Here is a 24,368-nt window from a genome sequence, read left to right as displayed (position 1 = left end):
GCATCCTTTGTGTTTTGGTTGATGATCTTACAAGAATTGCAGTAATTGCTTGCTTTTAACTTAGGACAAGTTGGGCTGGGTCCAACCAGTGAATTCACAGCAACACAAAGGTGACCATACCCAGCAATCACATATATCCAATGCAGAGATTATCCACCAGTTACAATTCCCTTGTTAAAGGGATTCAATCTGGCAATGATGATGAACTTTGGAGTTTGACACTAAATTCAAAGTGCTAACTCTGAGGTTTCACTTCAGACAAAAGTAGCCAAATATTCACAACTTGCATAAGTCTGCCATTCTCATTGGACATGTTTCATGACTCTATAATAAATTAATGCAAACGAACCAGTCAGCTGTTCAATTGACCCAATGAATAATGCATAAATGCACAATTCCTCCATGTTAGTGTGTCAAAACAATGCTGCAATTAGCAAATGACACTGTTATTGTTATTTTTATGAATATTATTTTTTTCTGTATTACTTCAGTTAATTCATGAAATAGGAAGTAGTAATATAAAATGTTTTTTAACATCTCATTTTATATATATAGCTCAATGGAATTCTTGGCTTTTAAGCAAAATGATCAGTAACTTTACTGGAAATTTTTTGGTTTTCAAATATTATTGAAGGGAACATTTCAGTATCAATGCTTTTATGGCATATTAGATCTTTCTGAAGCATATTTACATGGGTTTGGAAAAGAAGGAGCTATGTAAATTAGTTTGTTTCCATTGTACATATAGCAGTAGCATATAATTTCAGTTTGCTGAATGGCAAAACGAGGCTACTGTGAATTGAATGCTGCATATTTGAGGGACTGATTTTTAAGCTGCAATTCCTGTCTTACAAGTTTCAAATGTCTGGAATCCTACTACAGTAGTTATAAATTTACTAAGTCCTCCATTCTTCAGAAAAGGGTTGAGAAGGCTATAATGAATTAAATAATGTTAACAATTGTAGTTGTTATACCAGTGCCGGTGGCACGTAAAAGAACCATCCGAACGTTTCCGTTGCCAGTGGTGCCCCGACTGGCCTCCATGCTTGTGGAACGTAAAAAGCACCAACTGATTGTGGTCGTTGCCAGCATCACCTGGCACGTAAAAAGCACCCACTACACTCGCGGTTGGCGTTAGGAAGGGCATCCAGCTGTAGAAACACTGCCAGATCAGACTGGGCCTGGTGCAGCCTCCTGGCTTCCCAGACTCCAGTCGAACCGTCCAACCCATGCTAGCATGGAAAGCAGATGTTAGACGATGATGATGATGAATTAGACATGACTATGTGCTTTCCAACCACATGATTCTGATTTCAGTCCCACTGTATGGCACTTTGGGCAAGTGTATCCTACTATAGCCCCAGGCTGGCCAAACCCTTGTTGTGTATGTATGTATGTATGTATGTATATGGTATATATAGATAAAGGTGACAAGCTGGCAGAATCATTAGTACACCAGACAAAATGCTTCTCACCATTTCTTTCAGTTTTACATTCTGAGTTCAAATTCTGCTGAGGTCAACTTTCTTTTATCTTTTCGGGGTTGATGAAAAAATAAGTACCAGTTGACCACTGGGCTCTTTGTAATCAACTAGCTCCTCCCCAACCAAATTTCAGGTTTTGTGCCTATAGTAGAAAGGATATGTCTAGACCATCGGAGAAAAACCCAGTCTACTGATATGAGTTGTCTAGGAATAAACAAGACTATGCTTCCACTTTCTCTATTCATAATCAACACACAGTTAAAAACATTATCTACAAGTGCTAGACTTTATGAAATAATATTCTTTCATTGAAATGACACATCTGTTATATAGACAAGATTGCATCTCATGGATTGTGTTTCTTCTCAATGTCTAAAAAATACTTCAATCACATAAGATCGCCCTTCAATCCTAATTGTACACTTAACAAAACTACTTGCAATGTGATACAGCTCACTTATCTGATGTGCTTTTTAAGTCACATGCACATCTAAACAAATAAAAAGAGCTTCTCTGACTGATAGGCATAATTCCATCCATCAACATACTAATGCTTTCTTTTCCACCACTACACAATGACCTCTGCTCTTTTGATTTAGCTTGCTGTGAAGTATCCTGCTCAGAGAGAGAGACTTAATGTTCAGGTTTCTTCTCCTCTTGTTATCCCTATTGTCTTTGTTTCTCAAACCTTACACTGTACTAAGTCATCTCCCAAACTGTGACCCCTTCCTTGCCCATGTATTCATCCAGCCATCAACCTTCAGATGTTCAAGCTAAACATCTATGAGTACTGAACATCTTCCCTAGAACAATGTTTAAAAATAAGCCTTTTATATTCTCTTTTTATGATGTTTAACCCTTTCGTTACTATATTTATTTTGAGATGCTCTGTGTTCCTTTCAATTACTTTAGATATAACAAAGAATTTAGTAAAATAACTTAGTTATCATTCAGCTAGTGTTAGAAACATAAATTGTGACTAAGGTTTGGTGGAAGAAAACAAGACATTTGTACTCAGAGCCGGTTTCAGCCGGGAAGGGTTAAATCTAATCCATATCCATTAAAAAATATAATAAAAATACATAATCTAAACTAAGGGAAGTGTATACATTGTACATTCTCCATTCGCTAACTTTGTATATTTGGTGAAAATATTTTCAGATATAAGAAAGTTGTTAATGTAAAAAGCCCATTTGCTATGTAACTCTTTCGTATTATTGAAAAAGCATTTCAATCCTTGTTCAATTTTGATCTGACAACAATGGTCTTTCTGCTTTGTTGCTAACTATTTATTATATTGCTTATGCCATTGGTTTTGACAATTAAATGACTGGAAGAAAATCTAAATTCTTCCCCCACTTACCTCATATTTATGTTATTGACTTCATTTTGTTGCCTTATCTTTCTAAATTTGAAAATAACATTAAAAGTATTAGCTTGTTCTTTAAAAACACCACTAGGACGTCACTAAATTTAAATTAAAATATTTTGTTCCACCTTTCTATTTCAAATGAAACGTCATTTCATTTTTTTTTATTGTGTCAGATATGTGTATTTCGTTATTAAACAAAACCAGTAATTTTTAATTAAAAGAATTTTTGTAATATTTTTTTGTAATATTTTTTTCTTTTCTATTTTTTAGAATGTCTGGCTATGTTGGGTGTATTGTCTCTTTGGACTGTGGTGATATGCTTGGTAACTTTCAAGGCCAGGTGAAGTGTGTCAACAATAGTAATCAGACTATTACTATTGATAATTGTTATAGAAATGGCATTGCTTGCGAACATCCAGAAATAACAATTTCGTAAGTAAATTTATTTTGCATTTTTTATAAACTTAATTTTATCTTTGGATTAATTTCTCTCCCTCTAGAATCATTATGTGCAATGTAGGGCAAGGGGTTGACTGAATCCTTAAAGTTGGAAAAATGACTTGTGGTGTTTGTTCAGCATATATATTTTTTTGTTCTGTGTTGAAATTCTACTAAATTCAACTTACCTTTCCTCCTTTTGGGGGTCAATGAAATAAAATACTAGTAAAGTGTTGGGGTAATTCTATTGATTAATTTCCTTCTCTGGCTGTGTAGTTAAGAAGTCCACTTCCCTACCGCATGGTTTCAGGTTTAGTCCCACTTCATGCCACTTTGGGTAAATGTCTTCTACTAAAGCCCTGGGCCAATCAAAGCTTTGAGAGTGGATCTGGTAGACAAAAACTGAAAGAAGCTTGTGTATGTGTACTAGTAATGCATCCCGGCGTTACCCAGGTATTATGATCTACAGCTACATAGTATTATTTGTTCCTTTCTTATGGGCAGAATCGGCACAGCTGATATATAGTGAACTGGATTACTGGTTTGTTTAAAAGTGAAGTGGTGGGTACAATTTACATGGGTTTGCATGAAAGTGCTTTCTGTTCTTAAGAAGGATCACAAACTATGTATAAAAGGGGGTTAATGTGATTTTGCCCAGAAATCATGTATTCAAAATTTTAATTCCCCCCACCCCACCCCACCCGTCCCCACTGCAAATTCTTAATTTTGAATTTTTTTTTTTTTAACCATGTAGAAAAATAGAGATTACAAATCTGGGAAATATTCTTTTTTTTTTTAAGTTTTATTTTTCTTAAAGAAACACTCAATGCCCTTTCCCCCATCTCACCTACCCGCTTTCAAAATGCAAAAGCATCCCAATGTTTTACTTTCGTCTGGTGTTTCACACATGCGTAGAACTGTACTGAAATAGCAAATGTAAAAAATACCAGATCACCACCAGAAAACCTGACATGCTAGAAACAACAGGTAAAGGACATTATTTCTGGAGAAATTTCCCTGTTTTCTGAAAAAGCTAAAAGTGAAACATTGGGCGCTCGTAGCTTTTTGAAAGTGGTGAGGTGATGGGTGGATGTTTGGGAAGAAAATTCTTAAAGATTCATACTCTCTGTTTTTTTTTTCTCCATGGATTATCAAGAAAAAAAATTTGGAGAAAGTAAAAAATGACGAAATTGGGGGTGGAGAGGGAGAAAATTAAAATATTGAGAACGTGTTTTTTGGGCAAAAACCTAATCTCCTGTATTGAAAACATAATAATCAGAAGAAATATAGGAAGAAAATAAGTGGGGGTGCAAATGTTACCTCAGACATGCTAGAAACAAGGGGTAAAGGACAAGATTTCTGGGAAAACTTCCTTTTAAGTTTGTATCAAAGATCAGGTTTTTAAATATGCTCATCACAAACACAAATTACAGAACAGAAAAAGTTAATTTCAATTGGATTTGAGCTGCAATTTTTATGTGTGCACATGGCATGAAATAGCATAATTCATACAGAAGTTTTACCTAGAGTGTGTGTGTGTGCTAAAGGGAGTTATTTTATGGCATTCTTTTGTTTGAAGAAGCAAAGTTGTCAACTCGACATATATGGGATCATATGATTATATGTTAATTTCTGTAAAAAATTTTTATTTCTGTATGCTTTGAAGAGAGGAGAAAGTGAAAGATGTATGTATGTGTATATGAAATGGATGTGTGTGTGTGTGTATGAAAGCGAGATATAAAGAGAGTGAGTGAAGGCGTATATTGTCTTGTATGTATTTTTTTTGCATGTATGTGTAAGTGGCACTCAGTTGCTTCCTCTCTCTCTCTCTCTCTCTCTCTCTCTCTCTCTCTCTCTCACACACACACACACTCACACATCTTTCATATACATTTACATAAATACATATGCATACATCTTTTTTGTGCGTGTGTGAGAGTGAGTGAGTGACTGTATTTTCTCATAACATATAGAAAAATGGATGCCTTTTAATGAGTAACCAATTCGGAGAAACATTACTTTCATTATTCACACATCGTCGCTCTTGTAATGCAATACTTTCTTATGAAACTTGGTTGTTGTAGAGCAGTGTCTTTCAAATAACTATAGCTGTTTGTTGAGATAACATAGAAATTATGTAAATGAAAATAAAGTTTATTTGGTAGCCGAAAGATTACTGACTCTTTTGATACCCCATACATCAAAGTCAGCAACTCAGTTTCCGAATGTATAAGGAACATATGCGTGTGCACGCACAAACAAACAAACTTGCTTTTATATATATAGATATATAAATATCCAACTTAACATAGATGTCTTGTTAGAACACAGAATACTGCCTTATTAGCCTTGAGAGATTCACTCATATAGGTGCATGGTGCAGAGGAGAATTGTTTGTAATGGGTGCTGGAATTCCCATATCACCTGATTTCATTCTGCTGGGAATCATCAGTGAGAAGCATCCAGTCATCGCATGCCAGTGAAATTTTGCTAGTAGAATATATAGGATATCAGCATCTTTTTAGACACTGATGTTGCAAATAGCCAGTAGGCTTATTAGTGATGGAAGTAGTATTAATACCGAAAAGTAAATTTTTATATCCAACTTAACATGGATGTCTTGTTCAAATATTGTGTTATTAGCCTTGAGAGGCTAATAATTAACACACATCATCATCATCATCATCATCGTTTAACGTCTGTTCTCCATGCTAGCATGGGTTGGACGATTCGACCAGAAGGCTGCACCAGGTTCCAGTCTGATCTGGCAGTGTTTCTACAGCTGGATGCCCTTCCTAACGCCAACCACTCTGTGAGTGTAGTGGGTGCTTTTTACATGCCACCGGCACAAGTGCCAGGTGAGATATATTTGTAGGTGTGTATATTTGTGCCTCTTTGTCTTGACATCATAGGATAGTTGTACATGAGTATCACTATCATATCTCTTATTAAAGTATTTCCAACCATGGGTAAATATTACCTTGCTTGGAAACTAGTAAGGGTTGATGACAGGAGAGGCATGAGGCCATAGAAAATCTGCTGCAATTGTTTATTTCTTAGTAACTTAGTGGCTCAGCAGAAAAGACTTATACAATAAGTACCAAGCTTTAAAATATAGGTACTGGGGTTGATTGTTCTATTGTATATTTCAAGATGATGTCACAGTATGGTGATAAGTCAATAATTGAAGCAAGTAAATGGTTTGTAAGGTGGTAACATTGCTATATTGATTAATACTACTAACAAATAGTTAAATAAAGTTACTGGAGATATCTATATATATATATACATATATATATATATATATATATATATATATATATATATAATATATATATATATGTATAAATATATATGAACGATGATGATGATGATGATGTGTATAATGATGATGATGATGATGATATATATATATATATATATATATACATATGGCACGTAAAAGCACCCACTACACTCTCGGAGTGGTTGGCGTTAGGAAGGGCATCCAACTGTAGAAACTCTGCCAGATCAAGATTGGAGCCTGGTGCAGTCATCTGGTTCATCAGTCCTCAGTCAAATTGTCCAACCCATGCTAGCATGGAAAGCAGATGTTAAACGATGATGATGATGATATGTATATACATATGGTTAGTAGAGTTAGAGGTTGGAATAGCTGTCTGAGGGATAAAAATATCCGTTATATTACCAGTATAATTACCTATGTTAACCCTGGGCATACATATGCAAGCACATTATGCTCATAAATTATAGGCAATGTCAAAGATAAACACGAGTTAATCATGAATCGAATTTAAAGTAAACAGAAAATGGAGAAATATTGATCAACAACAATTGACTTACATCAATTATTATTTTTTATTTCAATACAAATAGACTAATGCGTGTAGGAGCTAAAGATCTATATATATATATAGCGAGAAGTTGAGGTTATAAGAGATAATGGTGTCATTGAGACCCAAATGTGTCAGGTAATGCTGAATAAGTGGTATAGATAGACCATAGTTTTTTTTTCAATACAAATAGACTGCAGTCTATTTGTATTGAAATAAAAAATAATAACTGATGTAAGTCAGTTGTTGTTGATCAATGTTTCTCCATTTTGTGTTTACTTTATATATATATATATATATATACACAAATTTTTTGCGTAATGAGATAAAAAACCAGGGCTGTATAGATATTAGAGCATAGATCTATATATAGATCTATCTATTTATAAATGCTCTAATATCTATAAAGCCTTGATTTTTTTTATCTTATTACGCAAAAAATTCTTATATACACATGTTGACATAGAACCAACGTTGAACCCTTTATTCGCAATATTACCGAATATGGAACTTAACTATGGTCTGTCTAAAGCACTTATTCAGCATTACCTGACACATTTGGGTCTCAATGACACCATTATCTCTTATAACCTCAACTTCTCGCTATATATATATATATATATATATATATATATATTATATATATATAAAATATTATTTGAGACAAAACCACTATTTTGCAAAACAAACAAGAAAGACTTAATCAATACATAAAATTTAATAAATATCAATTTATTAAATTTTATGTATTGATTAAGTCTTTCCTTGTTTGTTTTGCAAAATAGTGGTTTTGTCTCAAATAATATTTTATAATATTTTACTATAAAATTGGATTTAATCCTAAATCTGATTTTTTCCCTGTAAATTTGGATATATTCCCTAATATTTATTATATATATATATATATATATATAGATCGTTAGCTCCTACACGCATTTTTTTCTCTCCTTGTTTTTTTCTGTGTCCCTTTCTGTAGAAAAGCATAGGCTCGAAACGTAAAGACTTTTTCTATTTCTGAGCGCTATACTAATACATTTGTTTGTTTGTACTCCACATGCCTTCGTCTTTTGTTTATTTTCGTAAACTTTCCCTTTATATATATGGTTAAATCATCAATTTCCTGCTACAGGCATTTATTTCTGTATCGTGGTGAGTGTGTTAGTGTTTGTCTCAGTTTATCTAACCAGAGAATAAACACTTGGCCCAAAGCCTTGCACCTCTCATATTCTGGTATATTAGAAGGAAACATTCTACTTTCTGGAATAGTAACTTAAAAATATTTTCTTCTGATGTTACTGTAGGTTTAAGGCGGCAATCAGGTAGAATCATTAGCATGCCAGGCAAAATGCTTAGCAGCATTTTGTCTGTCTTGCCCAGTTTGGCGAACTCTCCACCGGCCACCAAGTGAGAGGAGCTCTGAGAAAGCGATACAAAGACTGCCTCAAGAAGTCTCTAACAGCATGTCATATTAACCACCAATGCTGGTCAGACCTGGCTGCGGACCGTGATGTCTGGTGCCACACGATCTTCAATGCAGTCGGCAAGTTTGAGGAACAAAGAAGAGACGCAGGAGGAAGGCGCGAGCTGCCTCTGACACCACACTGGATGTTACCTTCGTCTGTGGACACTGCTCACGGACCTGCCTTTCCCATATTGAACTTGTCAGTCATGAGCGTGCATGCACGCGACATGGACAGCCTTCCTGATCTTCGTTCGGAAAGATGGGCCATGATGGTGACATTGAGTTCAAATTCCAATTAAAGTTGACTTTGCCTTTCATCCTTTCAAGGTTGATAAAATAGGTACCAGTTGAGCACTGGGGTTGATGTAACTGACTTGCTCCCTCCTCCGAAATTGCTGGCCTTGTGTCAAAATTTGAAACCAATATTACTCTAGGCTAAACTAATACTATCAGCATTGAATTGTAATGATACATGTTATTCTACAATCTATATATCTTGCACAATATTGCTTTACAATGAAGAAGTATTTCTATCTTTATTATTTTCAGTGCTGGAGACATCAGAGAACTATCCATCTTGAAGTCAGCAGAAGATGCCCGAGATATTCTCTCTATCCAGTCAACCCCATCCAAATTTACAAAGGAACAGATGGAAGCTATTTGTGGTGGAACAGCTTCTCCTGTTAAAGTAGTATCGTGTAATGACAATTATAACCAAAGCCGCACACCATCCAAAGACAAGAATTCACAGTGGAACAACGGAAACCATCGTCGTACTCCAACTAATAAAGATGATCACTTGAAACAACGCCGAAACTCAGGTAGCTTCAGGCAACATTTATACTCAAACAATTTTAGTTCTATTTTGAGTCTGGTGCATGAATTTGTATTTAAAAAAATAAAAAAATAGCCAAAAATATATTAATTTTTGCCACTTTCAGATCACATTCAGTCATTCATAGAATCATTTACCATGACAAACTTACTTCTGAAATTGCTAATTGACAACATATGAAATTGTGTAAGTGTCTCACATGGTAAGATAATTTTTCGACACATACTTGAAGCTGTTTCAGTAATAATGTAGTAACATTTCAAGTGAAACAAGTGTTTATCTGATCAGACATTCACTGTGACTTTCATTAACTTGGTCCACATGCTTTAAACCAGTGCTTTTCAAACTTTTTGCAGGAGCGGAACCCCAAGGAAACATTCCACTGGCTCGAGGAACCCCTGTGCAATAATTTAATAGTCTTATGCACATATATCTGCACAGGAGACTTAAAAATTACTGCCGAGTTTAGCAGTTTTGTAACTTCTTGCGGAACTCCTGCACTGTACTGGCAGAACCCTGGTTGAAAACCACTGCTTTAAACTATTGAAAGCACTTCTTCCCTGTGAATCATGTAACAAAAGACAACTTGGTGTGATATAATGTGTGTATGTGTGCATACACACATAATTCTAATGACTCCCTATATCATGTAGATATCAGTTGCTGGGTGATTCACAGGGAGGAAGTACTTTGAATAGTTTGAGGCATGTGGACCAAGGTAATGAAAGCCACAGTGAGTGTCAGATCAGATAAACACTTGTTTCACTTGAAATGTTACTACATTATTACTGAAACAGCTTCAAGTATGTGTTGAAAAATTATCTTACCATGTGAGACACACAATTTTATATGTTGTCAATTAGCAATTTCAGAAGTAGTTTGTCATGGTAAATGATTCTATGAATGGCTGAATGTAATCTGAAAGTGGCAAGAATTAATATATTTTTGGCTATTTTTAAATTTTTTTTTTAGTACAAATTCCTTTAGTGAGAATGGATGATAGCTATCTTTAAATATTTGTTATATTTACTTATTCCACAAGACTTCACTCTTACTGAAGTTTTAATAGTTCTGAGTTTTCATCATTAGACATAACACCTTTACTAACTTAAAATATTGTTGTTTTTTTTAAATCCATTTTACACTAATTCCTCTTCATGTATCATTATGTACTCATTTCTACAAAAATTTCTGCATCTAGGATGGAATATCTGATTCTACTCAGTATTCAGTATTTTCTGCAAAATGGTTGGCATTAGGAAGGTCATCCAGCTGTAGAAATCAAATCAAAACAGACTATGGAATCTGGTGTGGCCCCTGACCTTGCTAGCTCTTGTCAAGCCCTTGCCAAAACGGAAAACAGATGTTAAATGATGCTGATGATGATTCAGCATCAATTACTGAACTGCAGTTCTATACCCATCAGTTATTATTACTAGGGTGCTCAAGATGAATTCAGCTGTTTAATTTCAACTTCTATCTTTTTATTTACATTATATTTCAATTGCTGCATTCTCTGATTATACTTGATCACCATTATTTTTCACACACGTTGACAAATGATTGAGACCTTTGGTGATAGGCTCTGCTTGAGAAGACACGTCAAGTGAAGTGAAATCATAATCGTGGTTGATGCCAGTGACATGTAAAAGCACCCAGCACACACTGTAAAGTGGTTGGCACTAGGAAGAGCATTCAGCTGTAGAAACTATGCCAAAGCAGACTGGAACTTGGTGTAGCGCTCTTACTTACCAGTTCCAGTCGAACCATCTAACCCATGCCAGTATGGAAAGCAGATGGTAAATGATGATGAGACAGAAATAAACCTATAGTTGACTTCTGTTCTTTGACATATAGGTGCATAATGGAAAAACAGGTGTCAAGGTTTTGTTTATCAAAAACCATACAGCATTAGGCTCTACCTAATTAATAACAACTAGCAACTGATAACATTGTTAAAATTTCTTTTAAGTCCAAACATTCTGTTGTGTAGTTCTGCTTGCTGTTAATTGTTGTGGGAGAAACATTTTGTTACTAATGATAGTGGATATATAATATTTATAATTACACTAATTTTGTTAAAACTAACCACTTGTCATATTGGTAAATAATTTTATTGATAATTAATAAAACTGGATTGTTATGATAATGGGTATATTGTATTTCTAATTACACTAATTTTGTTAAAACTAATCACTTGTCATATTGGTAAATAATTTTATTGATAATTAATAAAACTGGATTGTTGTATACATTAACTCAACTAATATTTTTGCATGTAAATTCGATCTTCTCCATACATGTTATTGTATTATTGGTTTTTGTCTTACCATACATATCTTGAATTTACAGCTCTACTCACATTTGTCTGTTTAATATCTTTAGGAGGGGACATTGGAGCTAAAACTAAACTATTAGAGAATAAGAGTAAACTACAGAATTTGCAAGGTATTTATAACTGCTGATTTAGGTAGTGAGAAAACTAAGTGTGGTGTGTATATATGTTGCTAATGCAAAATAGTGCAATTGTAGTGTAATTGTGTCTTTGCTGGCAGATTGTTCATGTGTATAGTGCTTCTATTTTCACCCATAAATTGGCATTAAATGCACTCTATGTAATTAAAATGTAACTGCCCCCCCGCCAAAAAAAAAAAAGCCAGCCTAAATAGTAGCAGTAGTAGAGATAACATGTAAGCTTATCAGTGTATGTGAGTGTGTTTATGTGTGTCTATACACACTAAGGAAATATTTTAGGTTTTGGTGTTATTTTGTTCTGTATATGCTACTGGTATTTGCTTGATATTAATAATATCATTAATATTGTTTTAATATTTGTTTACTGTATCGTATCATCAATTAGAATCCTTTGTCAATCTATCTGTGAGGCCTTCTGAAATCTGACTTCATCACATTTTACTCTTTAACAGACACCTTTTAATATCAACTTACAGTCCTTTTTCACTAAGCACTCATCATCCATTCAGATAACAGGTTTATACCAGAATAGTTATCTCTTGAGTATAACTTTAATAGTCTCTTTCCCCACTCTCTCTCTTTCTCTCTCCACACTTGGGCTCAATTTTTTAATGCAAATTAATACACTCAACAGATTATACTTAATTAGATTCTTCATCAACATTATTGTTTAACGTCTGTTTTCCATGCTGGCTTGGGTTGGGCGGTTTGACTGGGGTCTGGAGAGACAGTGGCTACACCAGGCTCCAATCTGATCAGGCAAAGTTTTTACAGCTGGATGCCCTTCCTAACACCAACCACTCTGAGAGTGTAGTGGGTGCTTTTTATGTGCCACCAGCACAGAAGCCAGTCAGGCGGACCTGGCATCAATCATGTTTGGATGGTGGTACTAGCATTGGCCATGTTTAGTTGGTATTTTTTACCTGCCACCAGCACGGGAGCCAGTCAGGCAGACCTGGCATCAACCATGTTCAGACGGTGCTTTTTATATGCCACCAGCATGGGAGCCAGATCTTCACAATCACAGCATGTCTCCAAAGGTCCCGGTCTCCTGTCATTGCCTCTGAGGCCTGATATTCAAAGGTCATGCTTCATCACTTCATTCCATGTCTTCCTGGGTCTACTTCTTCCACAATTTCCTTCTACAGTTAGGGAGTGGCACTTCCTCACACAGATGTCTTCATTCATACGTGACATATAACCATACCAGTGCAGTCGCCTCTCTTGCATACCACATTTGATGCTTCTTATGTCCAACTTTTCTGTTGTGTATGCACACTGACATTACACATTCAGCGGATCATAATAGCTTTATTTCTTTCAAGTCTACACGTCCTCTGCATTCATGGCCCAGGTTTCACTGCCGTGTAGCATGGCAGTTCACACACATGCCTCATACAGTCTACCTTTTACCCTGAGCAAGAGGGCCTTTGTTGCCGGCAGAGGTAGGAGCTCCTTGAACTTTGCCCAGGCTATTCTTATTCTAGTCACTACACTCTCATAGCAACCATCCCCACTATAGACTTGGTCGTCTAGGTAGCAGAAGCTATTATCTACTTCTAGTTTCTTCCCTTGGCATATACTTAACTAGATTACCTGACTAAAAGAAACTACCTATATTGAACAAGCTGTTTATGGATTTTATTTCAAGGGTACTCCTACTACCACTGCATATCACATCTGAGTCTGAGGTCAGTTTGACAGAGACTCTTGTTATATACCAATTTCTTGTATTGAGTATACAATGTCAAGTTTTTGCTCACTCACTTCCTCCATATCGAGATAGACCACTTCCTGGGTAGCACTGGGATTTTGTGCCCTGGGCTATTAAATGAGTGAATTTAACACCTAACTGCATAAATAATCATCATCATTTAACGTCCGGTTTCCATGCTAGCATGGGTTGGACGGTTCGACCGGGGTCTGGTAAGCCATGAAGGTTGCACCAAGCTCCAGTCTGATTTGGCAGTGTTTCTACAGCTGGATGCCCTTCCTAACGCCAACCACTCCGTGAGTGTAGCGGGTGTTTTTTACGTGCCACTGGCACAGGAACCAGCGCAGGCTGGCAAACGGCCACGATCGGTTGGTGCTTTTATGTGTCACCAACACGGACGCCAGTTAGGCGACGCTAGTAACTGCTACGCCCGAACGGTGCTTTTACGTGTTACCAGCACTGGTGTCTTAACTACAATTACCATTCAAATTTTTGATGATGAACTTGACTCAACAGGTCTCCTCAAGAACAGCGGGTCACTCTACAATCCAAGGTCAGCGCAGCAGGCTGTCCTGCGAGCATGAACTATTACTTTTGATTAAAGTTTGGTTTTAGGGAAAAGTATTAATCTAGTGCAGTATAATGCAAGTATTTTATCAACTTTGGTTAATAGGCAGCTTGTAGAAGAGAGAATGTTTTCTTATACTCAGTAGAAGAACTGCCTGAGCTTTCAGTTATGATTGTACCATCAGCAAATAAGGTGTTATATTGGTATTGCAGTATTACTGTGGTGTGAGAGACCATTATAAAAATAGAATTGACAAAAGATTGACCTCACTATGGGTGTTGGCATGTTGTTAGAGTATTTATTGTTCTATAAATTAAAGCTAAAAATATTTCTTGACATTAAACTTGTTTATGCATGCTAGTATTTAATGTCTATGCATGTTTGCTTGATTATTGTGCTTTTAAGCTAAAACAATTATGCAATCTTTTTTTTTTTATTTATTAACTGAACTTAATTATTCTTTATTAACTTGAACACAGCTGTAGGATCAAAACCGCTTAACAGAATTAACAAACAAGTTTTGAATGCTTTGAATGATTTTTTTTTAAATACTTTAAAAATCAGTTTTCAATTTGAAATTTTAAGGTTTTTTTTTGTTGTTGTTGTTGATGTGCTATTCACTAAACATTCACACATGCCTTGTTTTCTTCATGTTTGTCATGTGATTTAAGATTTTTTTTTGTAAAGGTCTTATAAAAAAAAAACTTTAGTAGGAAAACTGAGGATTGAATTTATGTCCTTACAAATGAGAGATTTTTTTTTTCATGGTGACTATTATTCAGAGTTTACCAAAAATTATTTTTTTATTGTTTAATTCAATTTATTGTTATATGTTGGTTATCATCTCTAAAATTATAGTTTGTGACACAAATATGTCTGGAGGTTTTTCCAGTGATAGTTGTTAAAAAGTGATAGAAAATCTTTTTGCTTGCATAATGCTTGTTTCATAATAATAATAATAATTAATTCTTGTTTTATTGGCCACAAGGGCTAATATAAATCAAAAACATGTAAGGACAAAGACAGGATGAAAAGTACACAGGGTTTTGTCCAAAAAGAAGAAAAAAAAAATAATAATCCTTTCTACTATAGGCACAAGGCCTTGAATTTTAGGGGAGGGAACCAGCTGATTACATTGATCCCAGTGTGTAACTGGTACTTAATTTATCAATCCCAAAATGATGTAAAGCAAAGTAAACCTGGCAGCTTTTGAACTCAGAACTTGAAAACAGATAAAATACTGCTAAGCATTTCACCTGGTGTGTTAATGATTCTGCTAGCTTGACGCTTTAATAATAATAATAATAAGAAGAAGAAGAAGAATTACATTACTGTTGATGTAATTACATTACATCAAATTAAACAAGAAGTTACCTTGCATCAACCATTCATTATGTCATTTGGCATAACACTTCATCTTTTATTTCCTCAATTTATTGAACTGAAGTAGCCAGAGAAAATTGGTTGTGATTGACTAAAATCGTAGCCAAAAAGAGTAACATCTTCACATGAACAGTACAGAAACGTAAGCTATGTGAGCACCTGTAATTCATGAAAAGATTATATATGAGGTGAACTTGTCAGATTTGGTCCTTTCCTTTTGCTAATATGTTTTATGTGGTATGTTTTATTTTCTTACATAGTTTGCTAGATAGTTGGAAAACTCTGGTATTTAAATTAATTAAAAATAGATTGCAATGAAACTGATCTTTGGTAAGCACAGTGACAACTCCTGTTTCAGTCATATAATATATGTGTATATTCACACATAGGTGTGTTATCAATTAGCAACATTATTAACAGAGTTGAATTTCTGGTTCATTCAGTGGCTCTGTGAGATGTTTTATCTGTGGTCAGAAACTTTTCATTTATCCAAATCAGATAATTCAGTGAGAGAAATGAGAGAAAATATATTTGAGATGGAATGCGTTTCTGCGATGCTTGAATGTGATTCTCCTTTAGTCTAAATTTACCCTATTTTATGAAGGATTCTAAAACTAATTAAAACAAGGAAACTGAAATGAAGGCTTTAATGGTAATTATTCTTGTTTAGGTAATCATCATCATCATCGTTTAACGTCCGCTTTCCATGCTAGCATGGGTTGGACGGTAATGGATTGGCATAATTGTTAGAGCATCAGACCAGATGCTTTGCAGTGTCTGTTCTAACTTTTTACATTCCGAGTTCAAATACTGCTATGGTTAACTTTGTTTTTCATTCTTCCAGGAGTAAAATTTTAAAAAATCCTGCCCTATAAATTGCTTGCCTTATATGTTAAAAATAATCATTAGAGAGCAGTAAATTGGCAGAATTGTTAAAGCATCAGCAAAATATACTTCATGGTATTTTTTCCAGCTCTTAGTGTTCTGAATTCAAATCATGCTATGGACAATTTGCCTTTCATCTTTTTGCAGTCAATAAAATAAAGCATCAACCAGATTGGTGGAATCAACTAACCCCCCTCACTTCAATACTGTTGGCCTTTTTCTAAATTGGAACCTCTTTCTACTGCACGGCTTTACCTTGTTCAAAAAGGTGACCATACATCACCTGTTAATTACCATCCAATCAGTCTCACAAGCTGTATTGCCAAATTGATTAAAGTGTCAGAGAGACACTTAGGAACTTCTAGACTTCTTATAACCTTATTCAACCCCCAAAAGATGAGTGGATGTTATCTATCCTGACTTTACTAAAGCTTTTAAATCTTTGTCATACAAATAACTTCTGGCATAGCTTTTTGCAAGGGGCTTGAAGGTTTATCTTTATAATTGGTTGAAATCCTGCTTGGCCGGTTGAAAAGCAGTAGCCAGTTATATTAGGACAACATTCTGCACCTTATGTGATGCCATCTTGTGTCCAGCAGGGTGTTGCATATATTTTTAGATGCTAGCTTGAAGCTTGTTAAAATAGGCAGACAAAATTAAGCTGTACCTTGAGATGAAAAGAGCAGATCTTATATGCTATAGATCTCTCCTGTAATCTGATCTAGACACAATATAGCAATGGATTATAACTGACAGTTCAAGCTGGTTGTAGATAAGTGTATCATTATACATTTTTGGAAGGAAAACCAGTAATTCACCTACCCCCTCCACAACACCAAGTTTAAGAAGTCTGCTGGTGAATGTGACCATGGCATCGTTGTTAACAATAATCTTTACTGTCTTTCTTTACTTGACTCCTCTTTTCTAACGAGTTGTAGTGCACTTGAGCATTGTTTACAAAAAGCTCTTTATTATCACAGTATAGAGAAAGGTCTTGCTAATTATATAGATAGTTTTTATTGCATGCTTTTCTGTGTGTCTTTTCTTTCTATTTTCTGTTATATTAATTGTGCTCTTTTCTGCATGTCTGTTAAGTCTTGTCATTTTGATTATATAATTGTCATTTTCATTATTCAAAAACCTTTGTTATTGGAATTGTTTCTGTTTTCAATCCTCACATTTTAGATAGCTCTGTTTTTGAGGTCTTTAGATTTGTATAGTTTCTGTATATCTTTCAGGATAGGTTGCTGGAATGGTGTTTCTGACATGCTCTGAGCAATATGCCTTAATCTCCTTGTCTGTGTCAATTGACATGTCTTATAGTTCGGTCACTATCATTCTCTCTGTCTCGCTTTTTTGTTTGTGTTTTCTACCACTTCATGCAGTTTCTATCATCATCATCGTTTAACGTCCGTTTTCCGCGCTAGCACGGGTTGGATGGTTCGACCGGGGTCTGGGAAGCCAGGGGCTGCACCAGGCTCCAGTCTGATCTGGCAGTGTTTCTACAGCTGGATGCCCTTCCTAACACCAACCACTCCACGAGTGTAGTGGGTGCTTTTTACGTGCCACCGGCACAGGTGCCAGGGGAGTCTGGCATCGGCCACAATCGGTTGGTGCTTTTAACGTGCCGCTGGCATTGGCCACGATCGGTTGGTGCTTTTAACATGCCACCGGCACGGAAGCCAGCCAAGGCGGCGCTGGCATCAGCCACGTTCGGATGGTGCTTTTTATGTGCCACCAGCACAGAAGCCAGTCGAGTTGGCGCTGGCATCGACCACGTTCAGATGGTGCTTTTTATGTGCCACCGGCACAGAAGCCAGTCGAGTTGGCGCTGGCATCGACCACGTTCGGATGGTGCTTTTTATGTGCCACTGGCACAGAAGCCAGTCGAGGCGGCGCTGGCAATGGCCATGTTTGGATGGTGCTTTTTATGTGTATGAAATTTCCAACCTATAGAAATGCTTGTCTAAGTTTCGTGTCCTGCCTTACTTAACTGGTGCTGATTATTTTGTTATCCATATCACTTTGTTCAATCTTGGGCTTTCATTGCCAACTTTTTGTAATCATGATTTCAAATTAAATCTTAGTTTGTTTTTTTTTTTTGTTTTAATGATTTTCTGATGTTGTTTTTCTATTCTCCTCACAGCTGTCCATTACCTCAGCTGTTGTTGAATACTAAACAGTAATGTAAACTAACCATCTATGGATCACATTTAATATATATTTGGGCTTATCAAAACTTTTCATAGACTCTGATGTAAACTAAATATTTGAGAAGTTGATTTTTAACAGTAAAAGATTTATCTACTAAAGTTATTGAAGCCAAGCACCTTTATATTTGTAAATAATGCTATGAATTTATGTGTATAATAATAACTTACTAAAAGTGTTTTATAGAAGAAAAAAAATGATAATTGCCTTCTTTCATTTTCTTTTGACTAAATAATTACAAAATTATTTTGTAGCATCAGAACCAAGGAAGAAAACTCCAGCTCGAAAAATAGATTGCCGTCGCAAACTGATGACACGAGAAGATTGTTTTAGTGCTCCTTCTGAATCTTTTCTGAAGGAATTTGACTTTGAGAAAAATTTGGCTCTTTTTGACAAAAAAGCTTTCTTCCAGGAAATGGAAAATTCTTTGCCAGAAATAATTCACCATAATAATGATAGGAAAAATCCTGCCAAATATCGTCATGATGAAAATATTTTGGAGTCTGGTCCTGTGGTTTTATGTAAAATTAAAGTTCCTTGTTATTCAGACCAAGAATATGTAACAGGTTTGTTGGATTTATATTCTGTTTGGTAAAATTATCATCACAGATTTGAAAGATTGAATGAAATATATAATGAAATAGTATGACGTACCTATCATATTGTCTTTAAGCATGTGAGAAAGTTAATTTTCTCAAATGTTCTGTTGAATAGATTTTTGCTTTTACTCTAATCTATTCATTTTTAAGCATCTCCGAGAAAGAGAAAATGAGAAAAAATTAGTGGCACTGATGGACTAATTAAGAAACAACACTTTCTTTTTACATGTTGGTTTTGTTAAGTTCTCTACCAATGTATCTGAATTTGAACTGAGGGACAACATTTAGTAAAAAAAGACGAAAGAAATTAGTGGTATAAGGCAATTTTCATAATACGCAAGCTATGCTGGCATTATAAAGTGGCATAGTTACCTGGATAATAATTGAAAACTTCTGATGAGAAATTTTAGTTAGAAATTTCAGATTGCCAGTTCAAAACATTGAATCTTTTTCTGTGTTATTTTTTGTTTTGTCATTGATAAAAATCTTGTTCTCAGATTCTGGACTGACTGTTCCAAGTATATCTTATGAGTTACGGTCACGTTTGTTTTCTGCCGGTGAAGAATTTGGTTTCTCAAAATCAAGGCAACTTGAAACTGTAGGGCGGTCAACTACAGAAATGATTTTGCAGCTTTTAGGAGGCAGTCACAGGTTAGTGTAATATTTAAAAAATTTTATTTTTTTGCTCATTGTGCAGTTTTAACTTATGATAAAATCTGTATTTATCCACGTCTCAGTCTGCTTAACAAGCAACTTTACCTGTTGCCCTTGAATTAAGAATCTCGTGGTACGAACATATATCTATAACAATATTCACATGTACAAGTATGGAAATATCTAGTGTGGAGAAATGTATGTAAAACATCATCATCATCGTTTAACGTCCGTTTTCCGTGCTAGCATGAGTTGGACGGTTCGACCGGGGTCTGGGAAGCCAGGAGGCTGCACCAGGCTCCAGTCTGATCTGGCAGTGTTTCTACAGCTGGATGCCCTTCCTAATGTCAACCACTCCGTGAGTGTAGTGGGTGCTTTTTACAGGTGCCAGGGGAGTCTGGCAGCAGCCACGATTGGTTGGTGCTTTTTATGTGCCACACAGGCACGGGGGCCAGTCAAGGTGGCGCTGGCATCGGCCACTTTCGGATGGTGCTTTTTCTAAGAAAAAAAAAGTGAAGAGTAAAAAAAAAAAAAAAACAGCTGTCCTGAAGCAAAATATTGCATCAAAGTTAAGTACTGAGGTTATACTTTCATTTGATGTTTGTAATAAAATTAATCATTGAGCATTCATAATACTAATGATGTTGGTTAATTTTTAAAAAAATTAAATTGTGACTTCTTGCATGATTTAAGGGCAGGTATGGCTAGTTTCAATAAAAAGCCATGCTTTTATGCAATCAGGTTTTCTAATCTTCAATGTAATTATTCCTTTCTTTTTTTCTTCCCAAGATTGAACCCCAAAAATGACCACCAGTTACCTACTGTTGTTGTTTTGTGTGGCCCACATATTCAGGGAGCTCAAGGGATTACTTGTGCCAGATTGCTAGCTAATCACAATGTAAAAACATACATCTATGTGCCAAATTATATGAAAATGGATCATTTTATTGAAAATGAATTAGCTTTGTATGATCTCACTGATGGAGTAAAAACATTTTCAATTAAAGGTAAGAATCAAAGCTTTATAGTTCTGTTTACTTATGTAACATGTGTTAAGAGTTAGACATTTCTGTTGCTCAGTCGTGTAAACCTAAACACGAAACAGCAGCTATTTTCTCTAATAATAACTTTTGAATATTCATTGTTGTTAAGTAAGAGTGATTATCTTGAATGTGTTATAGTTTAGAAATTGTCTGGACTTATTGTGTGGTTGGCTGTAAACTGTATGACTATGGAAGAGATCTCTGGTGATAGATAGATAAAAGTCCACAATATCAATTTGTATAAATTTGCATTAGTTTTTACTATCCATCTTTTTGATCGAGTTCAATGTACACACATGCACTCTCTTTCTCTTTCCTCTCTCCCTTTCTCTCTCTTTCTCATCATCATTTTATCTCTGTTTATCTGTGCTGCATAGGTTTGTCAAAGCAACTCTAAATATAACCTGTGAGTCAGGTCTATTTAGAATTATAGTCCTCCAAGGTAGATTTAAAACTGTATCCTACTTGCATGTTACATTTTTAGGATGGTTTTTATGGCAAGAGACCCTTCTTGTCACCAACCACTTTATATGATGCATTGGGTACATTCGTTTGTGAAACTTTCACTCGAAAGGTTGTTTGTCTCCAGCAAGACTAAAGAGAGCTCCCTCTTCTCTGCATTGATGTTGTTTGTTTATTTCTTTCTCACACTATTGGGTCTGAAGGAAACCAGAGAGAGAACACGATGGAAGTCTGAATAATGGGAGGGAAAGAGAGGAGAGTAAACGGGTTAGACAGTTACATGATGACTGTTGGTAAGGAGATTGAATAAAAGCAACAAGGCTGAAAGGGTAGTAAAGAAGAGAGTGATGAGAGAGAGAGAGAGAATGAGAGGTTGGAAAAGAAAAGGTATGAAAGGGAATCAATGATAGGTGCAGAAGGGTGATAAGCATCATCATCATAGTTTAACGTCCGTTTTCCATGCTAGCATGGGTTGGACGATTTGACTGAGTTCTGGCGAACCAGATGGCTGCACTAGACTCCAATTTGATCTGGCAGAGTTTCTACAGCTGGATGCCCTTCCTAACGCCAACCACTCCGAGAGTGTAGTGGGTGCTTTTACATGCTACCGGCACAAGGGCCAGTCAGGCGGTACTGGCAACAGCCACGCTCAAATGGTGCTTTTTATGTGCCACCTGCACACGAGCCAGTCCAAGTAATTGAAAAGAGAAAGATAAACAGCCACATATTAGTAAGGAGGCTGAGGTAGAACAGCTTGAGCAAGTGAAATACATGAGTAAATATTAAGCACCTCCAACAAATATATGTTCGACTCACAATTTACTAAGGTGATGGGATGAGGGAAGAAAGAAGGTGTTGGACTTCAATAAAGAAAGATAGAAGAGAGATATTGAGAAAGTGAGTGATGGAGAACTGTTGGAATATGTGATGATGATCAGAGGGAGAGCAAGAATTCAGTGAGAGATAGAGGAAGAGGTAATGGGAAAGAGAGAGTGTATAACAAGAAAAGGTTTAGTAGTAGATACAGTATGAACATAATTAGTGCAAGAGACCTAAATGTAGATATTAAATATTCCAATGTCCATCATCATCATCATCTTTTTTTGCCTGCGTGGGTTGCTCAGGTCTTCTCCTGCACAGCATTTCAGCACTTGTAAATCCTTGTCATTTCCTTTATGAGTTCCAGCCTCTTATGATTAGTTTTCACCACGTCTTCCTATGTCTTCCTCATTTTCTCTCTTCTCCATGTTCTGTCCACTTAGAGTACTCAACACTTCTTTAATCAACTGATATTCTCCTTATATATCACATGTTTGAATCAGTGTAGTCTTCTGTGATCCTCTGAAGTCCTGTTTCTATTTTAGCTCTTTTACAGCTCGTCATTCATGCATGCTAACATTACGCATTCAGATAATTTCTTAGAATTCTCACTTTAGAAACCTACAGCTGAGCTCGTGTATGTTTTTCTACATGCTTCTGATGCCATTGTGAGAATTGGAAAAAAATGCTACAAATGCAAAGATAGATGGTGTGTGTGTGCACACACATGTGTGCATGTACATACACTCTCACACTGATGTAGAGTGAAGTGTGGTCCTTCACTCCATCTAGCAGAGCACTAGCTCCAAATAATAACTAAGTTTGACCACATGCATGTGTTGTATATCTATTTTGCTCAGTATCTTGCCTAGTCATCTGTCTCTCTCTTCAATTTTGGGAGTTACTTGGTGACCTCACTAGTACTAGTACCATGAAAAACACCCAATACATTCTGCAAAATGGCTGGGGAATTATCAAATAGGGACAATGCAGGGTTGAAAGGACTCTTTAATTTTACCAAGAATCATGACAACTTCTCTAATGCTGGTACCACATAAAAAAGTAACCACCCATAGAAAACCATACCAGAACTTAAACATTTAAGTGAAGCATGGTCCTCTAACTTGTTAGATCCTGTTGAACTGCCCAACCTATGACAGGAAAAGCAAACAGAGAGAGATATATGTGGATGGATGGATGAACTGTTTTGTTTTAATTCTAAATGAATTATATTAGTGATAGACTAGTATTTCCAGTTTTTGAATTAATTCTTGTCAACTATGAAATTTAAAACTTTATTTTTTTTTTCAGATTTGCCAAAATTTCCTGTGGACATAATTGTTAATAGCTTGGATAATCATGAAAACATGGTTTTGCGAGACCAGCCTTGGTACCAAGCACTTGTGGTATGGGCTAATAACAGCAAGGCTCCAGTTTTAGCTATTGATCCCCCACAGCAAGGCACACTCATCCATGCCAAGTGGAGTTTAAGTCTTTGCCTTCCACTCAATCTCAAAGGGCAGTTTGGACAAGTTTACCTGTGCGATATTGGTCTTCCTCGTAAGGTGATGGCACAAGTTGGCATCACGTATTCTTCACCATTCGGACATAAATTCCTCATACCTCTTCATGCCAAGACCTAGGAAATGGAGATAAAAGAGAAATAGTTATTAAAATAGCATCAGTACAAAAAAAGCTTTGCAGTCGAGGTAAAACAGCTGAATTAACCGCAACCAATGAGCAGCTAAATCTTGCCAAGATTTACTGTCTGATGCAAACAGCAGCATACAACAACACAAAAAAAAAAAAAGCAAAAAGAAAAAAAAAATCTTCAGATCTCAAGCCCTAAAACAAAAAAAAATATGAGAAAGAAAAAATAATTTTTCTTCAAATCAAAATGTTATAGTTGTTTTTGTTATCGTTGACAATACATTTTGCTGATAGCTAATATAAAGAATTGAGGGATATCAGAAATGCAATGGTGTCACCGCTCTGAAAAGGCTGTTGTTGATTATTCAGATTGACAGCAGCTTAATTTACGCCATTATATGTACCTGTTATAGGCTCCTACCGAGCTGGCTACTACAAGATGAAGTATAGCAGCATTTCTACACCCTCAAGCAAAATTTGC

At 35.8% G+C, this 24,368-nt stretch overlaps 1 protein-coding gene across 2 annotated transcripts in view; it reads left to right on the top strand.

Moving 5' to 3' along the window:
• Positions 1-24,098, top strand: part of LOC115231526 (enhancer of mRNA-decapping protein 3-like) — a 36,601-nt gene extending 12,503 nt beyond the window's left edge. The window contains exons 2-8 of one of the 2 annotated variants that reach the window (XM_029801539.2): positions 3,127-3,288; positions 9,139-9,410; positions 11,810-11,872; positions 18,915-19,226; positions 19,757-19,910; positions 20,703-20,920; positions 23,549-24,098. In XM_029801539.2, the coding sequence (XP_029657399.1) occupies positions 3,128-3,288; positions 9,139-9,410; positions 11,810-11,872; positions 18,915-19,226; positions 19,757-19,910; positions 20,703-20,920; positions 23,549-23,880 (1,512 nt within the window). In that variant the 5' untranslated portion in view covers position 3,127 and the 3' untranslated portion in view covers positions 23,881-24,098. The remainder of the gene's footprint in view (positions 1-3,126; positions 3,289-9,138; positions 9,411-11,809; positions 11,873-18,914; positions 19,227-19,756; positions 19,911-20,702; positions 20,921-23,548) is intronic. The other variant, XM_029801541.2, reaches the window with a different exon arrangement.
• Positions 24,099-24,368: the final 270 nt, after the last annotated feature.

This window comes from Octopus sinensis, linkage group LG2 (assembly GCF_006345805.1).
Source record: "Octopus sinensis linkage group LG2, ASM634580v1, whole genome shotgun sequence".
Taxonomy (NCBI): Eukaryota; Metazoa; Mollusca; class Cephalopoda; order Octopoda; family Octopodidae; genus Octopus; species Octopus sinensis.
This window is presented reverse-complemented; position numbering and strand designations above follow the sequence as displayed.